General features: G+C 27.4%; 3 protein-coding genes across 3 annotated transcripts; all 3 read left to right on the top strand.

The window, feature by feature from the left end:
* Positions 1-7,370: 7,370 nt before the first annotated feature.
* CTRU02_206042 (transposase) lies at positions 7,371-9,026 on the top strand (the record flags this gene model as incomplete). The annotated part of the gene is made up of 1 exon (XM_070204652.1): positions 7,371-9,026. One exon carries the CDS (start codon positions 7,371-7,373, stop codon positions 9,024-9,026), a length of 1,656 nt encoding a protein of 551 aa, XP_070061756.1.
* A 2,746-nt stretch (positions 9,027-11,772) lies between these two features.
* Positions 11,773-13,428, top strand: CTRU02_206041 (transposase; the record flags this gene model as incomplete). Its single annotated transcript, XM_070204651.1, has 1 exon — positions 11,773-13,428. One exon carries the CDS (start codon positions 11,773-11,775, stop codon positions 13,426-13,428), a length of 1,656 nt encoding a protein of 551 aa, XP_070061755.1.
* Positions 13,429-16,329: 2,901 nt separating this feature from the next.
* Positions 16,330-17,829, top strand: CTRU02_206040 (transposase; the record flags this gene model as incomplete). Its single annotated transcript, XM_070204650.1, has 3 exons — positions 16,330-16,723; positions 16,772-16,873; positions 16,913-17,829. The coding sequence occupies 3 exons, from the start codon at positions 16,330-16,332 to the stop codon at positions 17,827-17,829; spliced, it is 1,413 nt and encodes a 470-aa protein (XP_070061754.1).
* Between the last annotated feature and the right edge of the window lie 460 nt (positions 17,830-18,289).

Below are 18,289 nucleotides of genomic sequence, written 5' to 3'. Positions count from 1 at the left end.
TATGGGTCACCAAAATTTCTAGCCAATCATAACCTTAGAATGTAATGCGTCCCTAAGGATAATGCGTCCCTATTAATTCGTGATGCGTCCCTATCAATTCCTAAATAAATATAGTAAATTATATTTATATAAGATCTTATAATAAGTCTTTTTCCTTACTTTGATAATACTTTTTCTTAGTTATTTATAATACTAATAATAACTTAGTTAATACTTAGTTAATAAATTATTAAGTAATACTCCTTAAGTAAATATCATTTCTATCTTTAATTATTATTATCTAGTTCTGTATTTATTTTATAATTTCTTTAAAACTTATAATTTTATAATTATAATATTACTTTTAATACTACTATAGCAATATAAAAGCTTATTATTTTCAAAATAATAAAGTTTAAACCTAGGATCTAGAATTATACTTATAATATATAGTTTATAAGCCTCTAGATTAAAATAATCTAGTTTTTAAGGGAAATATTTAGATAATTTAAGTATTCCCTTTTTTATACTATCGATTAATATAGCATAACAAGTAGCCTAGAGTTAAGTTAGTATAAATATTAATATATAATTATAATTAATATTAAATACTTACTATTTCTAATAATCTATCTCTTAAAGTAGTAAATTTTAAGATTAAATTATCTAGCTTTTTATATATAGTATATATATAATAACCCTAAAGTCAGGTTTATATATAGTTCTGATTATAAGTAAGTACTAGGCTTTAAAAAGACTAGAAATATAGATTCTAAGTCTTTTAAAACCTTATACTTACTATTAGTAATATAGAGCCTTTTAAACTCTAAATTACTAGTATTTCTATATATATACTCTAAAGCTAGTTTTAGCTCTAAAGTAGTAGAAATCATTCTATATATAGAATTCTACCTAGTTTTATTATCTAATATTAATATAAGTTAGTATATATAGTAATTAAAAATATATTATATTATATTATATTTAATAAGGATAACTTACCTAGGGGAATAACTTTCTTATTATAATTAAAAGGTAGAGTTTTATCCTTTTTAAACCTATCTATACCTTTTAATAATAAGTACTTAATTTCCCCGGTATATTTAACTAATATAGTAATTCGTTTTATTTGTTTAATAAGATCTATTTAAATACTTAGTATAATAAAACTAAAGTATATATATATATATATATATATATATTAATACTTACTACTAAGTAGATTTTCTATAGATTATTCTTCTTCTACTACTAGATTATTATTAATTATACTAATATTACTTTTAGTATAAATTAATAACTCTTCTTTTATAATAGTATTAGATATAAAACTCTATAATATATCTTATACTACTATATTAATAATATAAGAAATATACCTAATATCGTTTTTAAATCCCTTATTATAAGCTAATCTATAATTAGCTTTAAAGAAATCTAAGAAGGTAGTATTATTAGTTACGTTATCTCGAGTAAAGCTATATATAATTAGAATAATACTAATAATAATTATACTATAGTATAATAATAATAAGATAGGTTAAATAATTCTACTTACCTAAAAAAGCTATTAGTTATTAAGTTAGGATAAATACTTAAACTATCTATAACCTCTTTATATATATAAAGACTAGTATAAGATTTAGTAAGGTTTATAAATACTATTTATTTAATTAGTATATAAAAGTAATAAAATAGACTTAATAATTATACTTACCTATTAGCTTATAAATAAGCTTAAATTTACTATTAATATAGCTTATAATAATACCTAAATAAGCATCCTAAGACTTAGAAGTCTAAATATCGAAAACTAAAGAGAATTTCCCTAAAGTTTCAATATTTTTCGTAATTCCTAAGTTAATTAAAAAAAGAAATCTACTATAAGTAGAATCTAATAGATTTCTTATTTTCTTTCGATTTATTATAAGGTTAAAGCTATAATAATATTAATATATATATATATATATTATAAAGTATAATTAATATTTACTTACTTATTATAATAGTTTAATAACTTTTAAAAAGAATTAGACTTTATAGTATTAAACGATAGGTTATTTTTAACTATAAAGTCTAATACTTTTATATAAGCTTCTTCTTCTTTAAAATCAAGTATAGTATTACTACGAGGTCTTTTATTATTATTAAAAAAAGACTCTCTAGTAGGTATTATATCTATTTTTATAATATAGTTAGTATAATAATATATTTAGTATTAATTATATATAAAATATACTTACTTTTAGATTGATATAATTCCGACTTTTTATTATAAGCTATATTAAGGTATAATTGCTTATAATGTCTTGTAAAGTTAAAACTTTGAAAGCCTTTAACTTTAATAACCTAGTCTCTATTATACTTATAAATTTAATATAGTATATATATTTATATATAAATAGATTAATAACTAAAAAGAGAATAAGTAATAATAAGAATATATATATATATATATATACTTACGTAGTATATATATAAGCATTTCTCTCTCTTTCTCTCTATTAATAAGTAAGAGAGTTTATATATAAAGATTATTTTTAAATATATAAATTAAAGAGTTATTATTAGCCTCTAACTTATAGTCTTCTTTATTATATAAAGAGTCTATAATACTACTACTACCTATACTACTAGTAGGAATATTATTAGTATTAGTAGTAGAAGTAAGGCTAGAAGGCTAAGAGGAAATAATAAAAAAGTCTATTTTAAATAAATATATTCTTTTATAAGAATATAAATAAGCTAGATTTTAAAATAATAATAATAGTAATAGTAACTTTTTAATATAATATAGTATATTAGTTACTTATAAAAAATAAGTTAGAAGAAAAGTAGTATTAAGAATCTTTTAATACTTTTTAAGACTTCTTAGAAAGTTCTACTTCTTAATAATATAATTACTAAACTATAAGTAATTAATAATATAAATTACTAACTACGTATTTAGAATTAGAAATAACTTATTATTATTTTAAGATTAATAATTACTTATTACTAATTTAGAATTACTAATTACTAATTATTACCTTAGAATTAATAATTACTTATTACTAATTTATAATTATTAATTATTAATTAAAAACTTAGAATTAATAATATATTCTGAATTATATTATTTACTAGATTATTAATAGACTAAAAAGATTCTTAATATTCTTAAATATAAAGATATTAATAAAAAACTATAGGTTTAAATAAATAATTATAATTATAATCTTAAGCTTATCTTTTTCTTTATCTAGAAAAGATTATAGTTTTAAAGCTATATAATAATAAAGACTTATATATTTTCTTAAATAGTCTTTATTATAAAGTAAGAAGCTTAATACTTCTCTTATTTCCTTTATAAATATTTAAACTATTATATATACTCTTTCTCCTTTAGCTATATATTATAATTTTTAATAATAATTATTAATAATAGTATAAAGCCTCCCTTAAGTTATAAGTTATAATTAACTATTATATAAGAATAAGTAAAAGATTAAAAAGTTCCTTATAAATTAATAAGGATAAGTAAGACTTAAAAGTCTTATAAGTAAGGATAATATTTTATCTTAATATAAACAGAATTAAAAAGATTAGCTTAGCTAATCTTTTTAATTCTATTATATAAATATCTATAAAACTAAATTATACTTATCTTTAGAATTAAAATTAATAATAATAATCATTTTATTATTTAGTTTTCTCTAACTTTAACAAGAGTATAAAACTACTAAGTAATCCTTATTTAAGCTAGGAAAGAGAATAAGGAGTTATTCTTTCTTTTTTACCTTTTTTAAAATAAGAGTATAGATATTAGTAGTTACTTATTAAACCTTAGTCTTTCCTTTTAATTTTTCTTCATCCTTCTTAAAGGATCTAGTATAAATATTTAGGAAATAGTTTAGGCTATTATAACTATAATAAAAGTATAGTTTATTAATAGTATAGTTAATATTATTTTTCCTTCTTCTTTTAGTATTTAATTAAAAAGATAAAAAGAGGGATTTTAGGCTTATTTCTTTACCTTTCTAGGGTTAGTATTTTATTATTAAATATTTAGTTAGAGTTTAGTTAGATAATACTTTAGTATTAAGTAGATTTAGTTATTATAACCTTCTATATAGTAAAGAGGTTAGTTATATTAGTCTATATATTTTTATAATCCGTTAGTTAACTTAATATAGAATTCTAAGGTATTTTCTTTTCTAAGTAAGAGGTAAATTACTTCTTAAGAGATTATAAATAAGTATAAAAGTCTTAAAGTTTTTAATTTAATTATTATATTATAATAACTACTTATCTTATAATTTACGGTTTTTAAAATCATATATCTCTAACTAATGTTTTTATCTAATTAATAAAGTATAGATATTCCTAAGTATTTAGACAATATTCTTTATTTAAATTATTTATAAGAATAATAGAAGCTATTTATAAGGATAACTAATTAACTATTATAAGGTACTTAAGAAGAGATAATAAGAGGTTATAAATAGTAGGGTAAATAGGTAGTTATATTAAAGTATAGTATAGTTACTTAATTATTCTAACTATAGAGAGGAAAAAGTAAGGTATTAATAGTAAATAAATTAGACTTTCGTTATTAGTTAATTAAGGTTATAGTATAAGGTTTAACTAGTTATACTTATTAAATTTTAACTTTAAAAGTAAAGTTTAGTTAGTAGAATCTAAACTAGTTATACTTATTATAACTTTATTAGTTATATAATAGTTAGATATGCTTAGATATTTCTTAGATCTATATATATAAATATATTTTACTATAATCCTTATATTATAATAGATTTAAGAATAATATTTATTTAATATTATAAATAGTATATTTATAAGAATACTTAAAGGGTAATTAATAGCTTAATATACTATTTATAATATTAAATAGTTATTATACTTAAAGCCACTATAATATAAGGATTATAGTAATATATATTTTATACGCACGGACCTAAGAAATATCTAAGCATATCTAACCGTTATATAGCTAATAAAGTATAATAGGCATAACTAGATTAAAACCCTATTTATTAAACTTTAATAGGTATAACTAGTTAAACCTTATACTATAACCTTAATTAATTAATAGGGAAAGTCCGATTTACCTAATAGGGAAGTCCGATTTATTTACTATTAATACCCTACTTTTTCCTCTTCTATAGTTAGAATAATTAAGCAATTACATAACACTTTAATATAACTACCTATTTACCCTACTATTTATAACCTCTTATTATCTCTTCTTAAGTACCTTATAATAGTAAATTAGTTATCCTTATAACTAGCTACTATTATTCTTATAGGTTATAAGCCTAGGTAGTTTATTTACTTAAGAAGAACTCTTTTACCTTATAACTAAAATATTTACTTCTTATTATTACTAACGGTAATATAAGATTTTAATATTTAGTTAAAAGACTTTCTATATTATAAAGTATTATATTATAAAAGTCTATTTAATTTAACGGATTAATTTACTTAATCTAACGGATTAATAAAAATCTCCTAGTATATCCTATATATTAAGCTAAAAGCAAGATATATAATATTAGAAGAATTTATTCTTATAAATTAGGTCTTTACTTAGTTTATAAGGGTAAATTATATTATAAAAAATCTTTTTAATATAAATATATAACTATCGGTTATCTAAGCTATAATAGCTAGTAGAAAATCCCTTACTATGCCTAAGCTTAAAGGCAGTATTAATTATACTACCTAGTCTATAAAAATAAATACTTATCTTATAACCGAAGGCCTCGAATACGCTATATTAAAAAAACCTAATAGTTTTATTAATATAGAAGAGGATATTAATATTAATATTAATAAAATTAATATTAATAATAATAATAATAATACTATAAAAAATCCTACTATATAAGAATATAAAAAGGCTTTTAGTTTATTATTATTATATATAGAAGATAGCCTACTTATTTAGATATAATATGCTAAATCAGCTAAAAAGGCTTAGGTTATTCTAAAAGAGACCTATAACCCTAAAGGATTTACTTCTAATAATATATTATTTAAAGATTTCTTAAATACTAAGTTATCTAATTATAATAATATAGAAGAATATCTTAATAAGGTTAAAGAGGTATCTAACAAGTTAAAAGCTTAAAACCTAGAAATTCCTCTAGATTTATTATTAGCCTAGATACTTAATAGGCTAGATAATATAATTTATAAAGGATTTATTTCTAATATTATATAAAATCTTAGAAATAACCCTAGTTTATATAATATAACTAGTCTATTATCTAGTATATTAGATATATCTAAGCGGTTATACTTAAAAGATAAGGAAGAAAAGATTCTTATAGCAAAATATAAAGCTTATAAGAATAATTCTATTAATAAGAAAAATATTAATAGCTATAATTCTTATAAAGTAAATAAGAATTATAAAAAACAAAAAAGGCTATAGTATAGTAACTATAAAGTTACTAGTTATAATACTAATAAGTGCTTTTATATAAACCTAACTTTAGTACCTAAAAATTAGGATTTATCTAAAGACTCTAAAAATCGAAAAAATAAAATTAATTCCCCTAATAAAGCATTAATTATTAGGGAATTTAATATAAAAACCTCTATAGTAGATACTACTAATAACGATAATATTATTATACCCGAAGATAATAATATAATTAATATATTAGATAATAAAACTATTATAATAACTATATTAGAAGACGAATTAGAAGAAGATTTTAATATAGCTAAAGATTTAGAGGTAAATATCCTATCTATATAACTAGAAAATCTACTAATTAATAAAGATTTAGGAATTTTAATAAATAAAATCCTAACCGAAAAGGAATTAGTAGATAATAATAGTATAGTTAATAATAATTATTATAAATATAACTTTATTATAGATACTACCGTAGAAGCTTATATAATAACTAATAAAAGTTATTTTCATAATTTAAAGCCTTATAATAAAAAGGTAATATAGGGAACTGCTAAATTAATAATTATTAAAGGATATAGAGATTGCTATATATAAGTTCTAGACTCTAATTATAATTTATTATTAAAAAACTGTTTATATATACCTAAATTAGGTATTAATGTAATAAGCTAAGGCTGTTTACTAAATATATACTTAGTATTTAATAATAAATATAGTTTTTTACTTAGAAATAATAAGTTAATAACTAAAGGAATCAAAATAGGTAACTTATATTATTTACCTATTAAAGTACTAAATAGAACTAGTAATAATAAAATATTACTTAATAAACAAACTAGTACTAATAAAATAAATATTAATAACGTACATGATAAGCGAGTGAGACAGACAAGCGAGTGAGACAGTAAACCGCGACCGTCGCACCTTGACGCGACCGGCACCTTTTCCTCTACAATAAATCATGGAATCAGCTAGTATTGAAAGAAGGTTACAAATTGCCCTTCAAGCAATGAGAAATGACCCAAAACTTAGTGCTCGGGCCGCAGGTGCACTCTATACAGTCAGTCACGCAACATTAAGCCGGCGACTAAAGGGAATAGTCTCACGACGCGACAGCATGCCTAATTCACGGAATTTATCAGATTTAGAAGAGAAGACAATAGTTGAGTATATTCTCGACCTAGATGCGCGATCATTTCCTCCCCGGCTGAGTAGTATAGAAGAAATGGCCAATCGACTTCTCGCAGAGCGCGACGCGCCTCCAGTTGGGAAGCGCTGGGCTTCTAATTTCGTCAAGCGACAACCACAGCTTAGGACGCGTTTCTTTCGCAAGTATGACTATAAGAGAGCTCAATGCGAAGATCCAGAGGTGATTCGTGGCTGGTTTTCGCTTGTGAAGAATACAATTGCGAAGTATGGTATTGCTGATGCTGATATCTACAACTTTGATGAGACCGGCTTTATGATGGGCGTTATTGCTTCTGGAATGGTTGTTACAAGTGCTGAAAGGCGTTCAAATACGAAGATGACACAGCCTGGCAATAGGGAATGGGTTACAGTTATCCAGGCTATTAATTCCCAAGGGGAGAGCATCCCGCCATACATCATCGTTGCAGGCCAGTATCACCTCTCAAGCTGGTATACAGAAACCTCTCTTCCGGGCGATTGGGCTATTGCAACGTCTGAAAATGGATGGACAACAAACGAGAGAGGTATTGACTGGATCAGACACTTCGACATTTATACAAAACCACGTACGTCTGGGAAATATCGCCTCCTCGTTGTTGATGGTCATGAAAGTCACCACTCCGCAGCCTTCGAGCTCTTTTGTCAAGAAAACAACATTATTACACTGTGCATGCCGGCTTACTCGTCTCATCTACTTCAACCCTTAGATGTTGGTTGTTTTCAGCCGTTAAAGAATGCCTACGGTCGGCAAATTGAGAATAAGATGCGGCGAGGCACAACCCATATCTCGAAGGAAGATTTCTTTGCAGCATTTCACGAAGCTTTTAAGCAGTCTTTTACGAGGAAAAATATCCAGGGAGGTTTCCGAGGAGCTGGACTTGTCCCTTTGAATGCAGAAAGTGTTCTCTCAAAGCTGGATGTAAAGTTCCGAACGCCAACGCCTGAGGAGGGGGTCCCTCAGACACCAGACCCTTGGATCTCTAGGACGCCGAGCAACCCAAGCGAAGCAAGATCACAGTCTACTTTTATTAAGAGTCGAATCTCACGCCACCGAAGCAGCTCTCCAGCATCAATTTATAGTGCTGTGAGTAAGCTAGCCAGAGGGACAGAAGGACTAGGGCATCGGGTAGCATTACTAGAGTCAGAGGTTCAAATCCTTCGAGAGGAGAATGCAATATTAAGTCGGCGTCGAAGGGCTAAGAAAACACGTCTACAGAAAGGAGGAAGTCTTACTATATCTACTGGAGAGGATATACAGTCGCAAAGAGAGGCAGACACGCAACTACAAGAGGAAACGCGACGGAGTAGTGGTCGCAAAGTGAGGTCTGAGACGACTTATCGTCGGTGTGGCGTATGCGGGAATACAGGCCACAACGCGAGAACATGTCAATTTATTGAGGAAACATCCGAAGAACAGGAATCCGAGTAGTATTAATCAATCTAAGATTTCTTGTTATAGATTTCGATATTATTGTCGCGAAGGTCTGGTTTACTGTCTCACTCGCTTGTCTGTCTCACTCGCTTATCATGTACGTTACTACTAATAATAGTATTTAAAATAATATTAATAATAATAATATTCAAAGTAATATTAATACTAGCTATAAGAGATTAGGGTATATAAATATATATTATTTAACTAAGTTAAATAATAATACTATAGGAAGTAATTTAACGAATTATACTATACTATCTTTTACTAATTACGAGATATACTTAAAAGCTAAATTAACTATTAATAATAATAAAACCTCTACTAGTAAAAAATCAACTAGATATTTAGAAAAGATTAATAGTAATAATTATAATCCTATTAAACCCTTAACTTATGATAATTATAAATATTTTATAACTTTTCTAGATAATTATACTAAATATTTAGAGGTAAAATTATTAAAAACTAAGGATAATGTAATAACAGCTTTTAAGGAATATAAATTATTAGCTGAAAATAACCCTAACTGTTATATAGCTAATAAAGTATAATAAGCATAACTAGATTAAAACCCTATTTATTAAACTTTAACGGGTATAACTAGTTAAACCTTATATTACAACCTTAATTAATTAATAAGGAAAGTCCGATTTACCTAATAGGGAAGTCCGATTTATTTACTATTAATACCCTACTTTTTCCTCTTCTATAGTTAGAATAATTAAGCAATTACATAACACTTTAATATAACTACCTATTTACCCTACTATTTACAACCTTTTATTATCTCTTCTTAAGTACCCTATAATAGTAAATTAGTTATCCTTATAACTAGCTACTATTATTCTTATAATATTAAACTATTAACTACCTTTTAAGTATTCTTATATTATTCTTATATAGGTATTATCTTACTTAGTAATTAATATCTATATAATCTAGTATTAAGATAATCTTTTTAATATTAGTTTTATATCTTTTAGAGGCTTTATTATAACTTATTCTAGATCTTAAAGCTATTTAGTATACTTTTAGTAGTTGGTTTTTAATATAAATACTTTAATATTCTTAACCTTAAAATTACCTCCTTTACTAAAGGTAAGGCTTTTTTTTACTTATACTACTAATATCTACTAAAGCTACTTAAGTAAATCGTTTTAATTTTATATTTTAGATAGTAATATCTTAAGTTAGGTAATTTACTTAAAAAGGGTAGTATAGTTAACTTCTCTTAGCTATATATAACTAGTACTTTCTTAACTTATAAGTTTCTTAGGGGGGCTAATTAGGTTAGGAGATTTATAAATTTATTTAACTTTATTATTAAATTCTATTATTATAATTATTAGTAGATATTATAAAAACAATTAGAATTATTTTAGGGTATTTAATAAAGAATAGGTATAATAGTAATAAAAGTTATATTTTTCCTTAAAGCTAATTATTAACCTTCTAGGTTAATAACTTAAGGCTAGAACCTATTATTTATCTTAGTATTATATCTTACTAAGTAAAATAAATATACTACCCTTTTTTATATAGTATACTATAATACTTTTAAGGCTTTATAGTAGCTTATAATACTACTTGTTTATATTTAGTATATTAATAAGTTACTAAGCTTTAAGAGAGATTATTATAGCCTTAATATAAGACCTTTATAAAAGACTTACTTAATAAGTATATAAATTATTTACTTTAAATTTTATGTTTAATTACTAATTTAGAGTTATATACTTAGTAGATAGTCTATTTAAGAAACTAAACTATAAAGGGGGAGAGATAAAGCAAAATAATATTCTCCCTTTACTTAAAAAGAAATTAAGCTTTATTACTAAACTTCTAATAAGTATAAAAATAAGAATTACTATACTTAAAAGGATAATAAAAGTAGAAAAGTATTTATTAATACTATATAAATTAGTTAAATAAGTCTTAATAAAAATAATAGTTTTAAGAATAGGAATCCTTTATTCCTTATTCTAAGGTATACTTTATAATATAAAGATAGTATTATATATATTATAGTTATAATAACTTAAGGCTACTATATAAGGGTAGAATTAAATAATACTTAAAAAGAGATTATAATATAGAAGACTATTAAGTAAGGAGACTTAAAGTAAGCTAAGATTATTATTACTAAGTAGTATATCTTATATCTTATTATAAAAAAGCTTATAAAAGATAAAATAAAACTATTTTAATAACTATTTAAGGAATTAGAAAGCTTTATTAATAAATTATAAACTAAAGATAAATACTACTAGATCTAGTTAATAAAAGCTTAAGGACTAGTTAGAGATAGAAAAAGTTACTTTATTAATACTAATGGTCTATTATTCTTTAAAAAACGATTAATAATTCTATAATATTATAATAATCCTAGAATAAGATATAGAAGCTTAAATAAGATTATAAAATTTATTTCTTAAAAGTTCTATTAGCTAAACCTTATTAATAAAATTAAACAATATATATAAAGCTATTAACTATATTAAGGAGTTAGAATACTAAGATATAAGCTTTATAAGTAGTTATAACTATTACTACTTCCTTTATAACTATCTAGAGAAATTAGCTTAAACTTCCTTATAAAATTATTGTTAAGATTATATAATAATAATAGTAATAAGTATTAACGTACATGATAAGCGAGTGAGACAGACAAGCGAGTGAGACAGTAAACCGCGACCGTCGCACCTTGACGCGACCGGCACCTTTTCCTCTACAATAAATCATGGAATCAGCTAGTATTGAAAGAAGGTTACAAATTGCCCTTCAAGCAATGAGAAATGACCCAAAACTTAGTGCTCGGGCCGCAGGTGCACTCTATACAGTCAGTCACGCAACATTAAGCCGGCGACTAAAGGGAATAGTCTCACGACGCGACAGCATGCCTAATTCACGGAATTTATCAGATTTAGAAGAGAAGACAATAGTTGAGTATATTCTCGACCTAGATGCGCGATCATTTCCTCCCCGGCTGAGTAGTATAGAAGAAATGGCCAATCGACTTCTCGCAGAGCGCGACGCGCCTCCAGTTGGGAAGCGCTGGGCTTCTAATTTCGTCAAGCGACAACCACAGCTTAGGACGCGTTTCTTTCGCAAGTATGACTATAAGAGAGCTCAATGCGAAGATCCAGAGGTGATTCGTGGCTGGTTTTCGCTTGTGAAGAATACAATTGCGAAGTATGGTATTGCTGATGCTGATATCTACAACTTTGATGAGACCGGCTTTATGATGGGCGTTATTGCTTCTGGAATGGTTGTTACAAGTGCTGAAAGGCGTTCAAATACGAAGATGACACAGCCTGGCAATAGGGAATGGGTTACAGTTATCCAGGCTATTAATTCCCAAGGGGAGAGCATCCCGCCATACATCATCGTTGCAGGCCAGTATCACCTCTCAAGCTGGTATACAGAAACCTCTCTTCCGGGCGATTGGGCTATTGCAACGTCTGAAAATGGATGGACAACAAACGAGAGAGGTATTGACTGGATCAGACACTTCGACATTTATACAAAACCACGTACGTCTGGGAAATATCGCCTCCTCGTTGTTGATGGTCATGAAAGTCACCACTCCGCAGCCTTCGAGCTCTTTTGTCAAGAAAACAACATTATTACACTGTGCATGCCGGCTTACTCGTCTCATCTACTTCAACCCTTAGATGTTGGTTGTTTTCAGCCGTTAAAGAATGCCTACGGTCGGCAAATTGAGAATAAGATGCGGCGAGGCACAACCCATATCTCGAAGGAAGATTTCTTTGCAGCATTTCACGAAGCTTTTAAGCAGTCTTTTACGAGGAAAAATATCCAGGGAGGTTTCCGAGGAGCTGGACTTGTCCCTTTGAATGCAGAAAGTGTTCTCTCAAAGCTGGATGTAAAGTTCCGAACGCCAACGCCTGAGGAGGGGGTCCCTCAGACACCAGACCCTTGGATCTCTAGGACGCCGAGCAACCCAAGCGAAGCAAGATCACAGTCTACTTTTATTAAGAGTCGAATCTCACGCCACCGAAGCAGCTCTCCAGCATCAATTTATAGTGCTGTGAGTAAGCTAGCCAGAGGGACAGAAGGACTAGGGCATCGGGTAGCATTACTAGAGTCAGAGGTTCAAATCCTTCGAGAGGAGAATGCAATATTAAGTCGGCGTCGAAGGGCTAAGAAAACACGTCTACAGAAAGGAGGAAGTCTTACTATATCTACTGGAGAGGATATACAGTCGCAAAGAGAGGCAGACACGCAACTACAAGAGGAAACGCGACGGAGTAGTGGTCGCAAAGTGAGGTCTGAGACGACTTATCGTCGGTGTGGCGTATGCGGGAATACAGGCCACAACGCGAGAACATGTCAATTTATTGAGGAAACATCCGAAGAACAGGAATCCGAGTAGTATTAATCAATCTAAGATTTCTTGTTATAGATTTCGATATTATTGTCGCGAAGGTCTGGTTTACTGTCTCACTCGCTTGTCTGTCTCACTCGCTTATCATGTACGTTACTACTAATAATAGTATTTAAAATAATATTAATAATAATAATATTCAAAGTAATATTAATACTAGCTATAAGAGATTAGGGTATATAATATATATTATTTAACTAAGTTAAATAATAATACTATAGGAAGTAATTTAACGAATTATACTATACTATCTTTTACTAATTACGAGATATACTTAAAAGCTAAATTAACTATTAATAATAATAAAACCTCTACTAGTAAAAAATCAACTAGATATTTAGAAAAGATTAATAGTAATAATTATAATCCTATTAAACCCTTAACTTATGATAATTATAAATATTTTATAACTTTTCTAGATAATTATACTAAATATTTAGAGGTAAAATTATTAAAAACTAAGGATAATGTAATAACAGCTTTTAAGGAATATAAATTATTAGCTGAAAATAACCCTAACTGTTATATAGCTAATAAAGTATAATAAGCATAACTAGATTAAAACCCTATTTATTAAACTTTAACGGGTATAACTAGTTAAACCTTATATTACAACCTTAATTAATTAATAAGGAAAGTCCGATTTACCTAATAGGGAAGTCCGATTTATTTACTATTAATACCCTACTTTTTCCTCTTCTATAGTTAGAATAATTAAGCAATTACATAACACTTTAATATAACTACCTATTTACCCTACTATTTACAACCTTTTATTATCTCTTCTTAAGTACCCTATAATAGTAAATTAGTTATCCTTATAACTAGCTACTATTATTCTTATAATATTAAACTATTAACTACCTTTTAAGTATTCTTATATTATTCTTATATAGGTATTATCTTACTTAGTAATTAATATCTATATAATCTAGTATTAAGATAATCTTTTTAATATTAGTTTTATATCTTTTAGAGGCTTTATTATAACTTATTCTAGATCTTAAAGCTATTTAGTATACTTTTAGTAGTTGGTTTTTAATATAAATACTTTAATATTCTTAACCTTAAAATTACCTCCTTTACTAAAGGTAAGGCTTTTTTTTACTTATACTACTAATATCTACTAAAGCTACTTAAGTAAATCGTTTTAATTTTATATTTTAGATAGTAATATCTTAAGTTAGGTAATTTACTTAAAAAGGGTAGTATAGTTAACTTCTCTTAGCTATATATAACTAGTACTTTCTTAACTTATAAGTTTCTTAGGGGGGCTAATTAGGTTAGGAGATTTATAAATTTATTTAACTTTATTATTAAATTCTATTATTATAATTATTAGTAGATATTATAAAAACAATTAGAATTATTTTAGGGTATTTAATAAAGAATAGGTATAATAGTAATAAAAGTTATATTTTTCCTTAAAGCTAATTATTAACCTTCTAGGTTAATAACTTAAGGCTAGAACCTATTATTTATCTTAGTATTATATCTTACTAAGTAAAATAAATATACTACCCTTTTTTATATAGTATACTATAATACTTTTAAGGCTTTATAGTAGCTTATAATACTACTTGTTTATATTTAGTATATTAATAAGTTACTAAGCTTTAAGAGAGATTATTATAGCCTTAATATAAGACCTTTATAAAAGACTTACTTAATAAGTATATAAATTATTTACTTTAAATTTTATGTTTAATTACTAATTTAGAGTTATATACTTAGTAGATAGTCTATTTAAGAAACTAAACTATAAAGGGGGAGAGATAAAGCAAAATAATATTCTCCCTTTACTTAAAAAGAAATTAAGCTTTATTACTAAACTTCTAATAAGTATAAAAATAAGAATTACTATACTTAAAAGGATAATAAAAGTAGAAAAGTATTTATTAATACTATATAAATTAGTTAAATAAGTCTTAATAAAAATAATAGTTTTAAGAATAGGAATCCTTTATTCCTTATTCTAAGGTATACTTTATAATATAAAGATAGTATTATATATATTATAGTTATAATAACTTAAGGCTACTATATAAGGGTAGAATTAAATAATACTTAAAAAGAGATTATAATATAGAAGACTATTAAGTAAGGAGACTTAAAGTAAGCTAAGATTATTATTACTAAGTAGTATATCTTATATCTTATTATAAAAAAGCTTATAAAAGATAAAATAAAACTATTTTAATAACTATTTAAGGAATTAGAAAGCTTTATTAATAAATTATAAACTAAAGATAAATACTACTAGATCTAGTTAATAAAAGCTTAAGGACTAGTTAGAGATAGAAAAAGTTACTTTATTAATACTAATGGTCTATTATTCTTTAAAAAACGATTAATAATTCTATAATATTATAATAATCCTAGAATAAGATATAGAAGCTTAAATAAGATTATAAAATTTATTTCTTAAAAGTTCTATTAGCTAAACCTTATTAATAAAATTAAACAATATATATAAAGCTATTAACTATATTAAGGAGTTAGAATACTAAGATATAAGCTTTATAAGTAGTTATAACTATTACTACTTCCTTTATAACTATCTAGAGAAATTAGCTTAAACTTCCTTATAAAATTATTGTTAAGATTATATAATAATAATAGTAATAAGTATTAACGTACATGATAAGCGAGTGAGACAGACAAGCGAGTGAGACAGTAAACCGCGACCGTCGCACCTTGACGCGACCGGCACCTTTTCCTCTACAATAAATCATGGAATCAGCTAGTATTGAAAGAAGGTTACAAATTGCCCTTCAAGCAATGAGAAATGACCCAAAACTTAGTGCTCGGGCCGCAGGTGCACTCTATACAGTCAGTCACGCAACATTAAGCCGGCGACTAAAGGGAATAGTCTCACGACGCGACAGCATGCCTAATTCACGGAATTTATCAGATTTAGAAGAGAAGACAATAGTTGAGTATATTCTCGACCTAGATGCGCGATCATTTCCTCCCCGGCTGAGTAGTATAGAAGAAATGGCCAATCGACTTCTCGCAGAGCGCGACGCGCCTCCAGTTGGGAAGCGCTGGGCTTCTAATTTCGTCAAGCGACAACCACAGCTTAGGACGCGTTTCTTTCGCAAGTATGACTATAAGAAAGCTCAATGCGAAGATCCAGAGGTGATTCGTGGCTGGTTTTCGCTTGTGAAGAATACAATTGCGAAGTATGGTATTGCTAATGCTGATATCTACAACTTTGATAAGACCGGCTTTATGATGGGCGTTATTGCTTCTGGAATGGTTGTTACAAGTGCTGAAAGGCGTTCAAATACGAAGATGACACAGCCTGGCAATAGGGAATGGGTTACAGTTATCCAGGCTATTAATTCCCAAGGGGAGAGCATCCCGCCATACATCATCGTTGCAGGCCAGTATCACCTCTCAAGCTGGTATATAGAAACCTCTCTTCCGGGCGATTAGGCTATTGCAACGTCTGAAAATGGATGGACAACAAACGAGAGAGGTATTGACTGGATCAGACACTTCGACATTTATACAAAACCACGTACGTCTGGGAAATATCGCCTCCTCGTTGTTGATGGTCATGAAAGTCACCACTCCGCAGCCTTCGAGCTCTTTTGTCAAGAAAACAACATTATTACACTGTGCATGCCGGCTCACTCGTCTCATCTACTTCAACCCTTAGATGTTGGTTGTTTTCAGCCGTTAAAGAATGCCTACGGTCGGCAAATTGAGAATAAGATACGGCGAGGCATAACCCATATCTCGAAGGAAGATTTCTTTGCAGCATTTCACGAAGCTTTTAAGCAGTCTTTTACGAGGAAAAATATCCAGGGAGGTTTCCGAGGAGCTGGACTTGTCCCTTTGAATGCAGAAAGTGTTCTCTCAAAGCTGGATGTAAAGTTCCGAACGCCAACGCCTGAGGAGGGGGTCCCTCAGACACCAGACCCTTGGATCTCTAGGACGCCGAGCAACCCAAGCGAAGCAAGATCACAGTCTACTTTTATTAAGAGTCGAATCTCACGCCACCGAAGCAGCTCTCCAGCATCAATTTATAGTGCTGTGAGTAAGCTAGCCAGAGGGACAGAAGGACTAGGGCATCGGGTAGCATTACTAGAGTCAGAGGTTCAAATCCTTCGAGAGGAGAATGCAATATTAAGTCGGCGTCGAAGGGCTAAGAAAACACGTCTACAGAAAGGAGGAAGTCTTACTATATCTACTAGAGAGGATATACAGTCGCAAAGAGAGGCAGACACGCAACTACAAGAGGAAACGCGACGGAGTAGTGGTCGCAAAGTGAGGTCTGAGACGACTCATCGTCGGTGTGGCGTATGCGGGAATACAGGCCACAACGCGAGAACATGTCAATTTATTAAGGAAACATCCGAAGAACAGGAATCCGAGTAGTATTAATCAATCTAAGATTTCTTGTTATAGATTTCGATATTATTGTCGCGAAGGTCTGGTTTACTGTCTCACTCGCTTGTCTGTCTCACTCGCTTATCATGTACGTTATATAATTTTAATTATTATATATTATATAACTAGTTTTAATATATTTAGTCTTATAATAAACTACCTTATAGTTATATAACTTATATAGACATTTTATAAGTATATAAATACTAATTTAATAACGTAGTTAATAAGCAAGCTGCCTAGATAAGCAAGCTAATAACCCTAATAAAATCTTAGTATATATATTAAAAATAGATAAGAAATTGTTAAGGCGTATTATTAATATCTTACCTAATTTTAGTATATAGCGTATAAGGAATTTGTTAAGGTAGGTAGCTTGCTTGTCTAGGCAGCTTGCTTATTAACTACGTTATCTTAAAAGATATTATAAATAATAAAGATAAACTTC

The sequence above is a fragment of the Colletotrichum truncatum genome, assembly GCF_014235925.2.
Source record: "Colletotrichum truncatum strain CMES1059 chromosome Unknown Contig_0003, whole genome shotgun sequence".
In the NCBI taxonomy this organism is placed as follows: domain Eukaryota; kingdom Fungi; phylum Ascomycota; class Sordariomycetes; order Glomerellales; family Glomerellaceae; genus Colletotrichum; species Colletotrichum truncatum.
The sequence above is the reverse complement of the archived record's forward strand: the minus strand, read 5'-3'. Positions and strand labels throughout refer to the sequence as shown.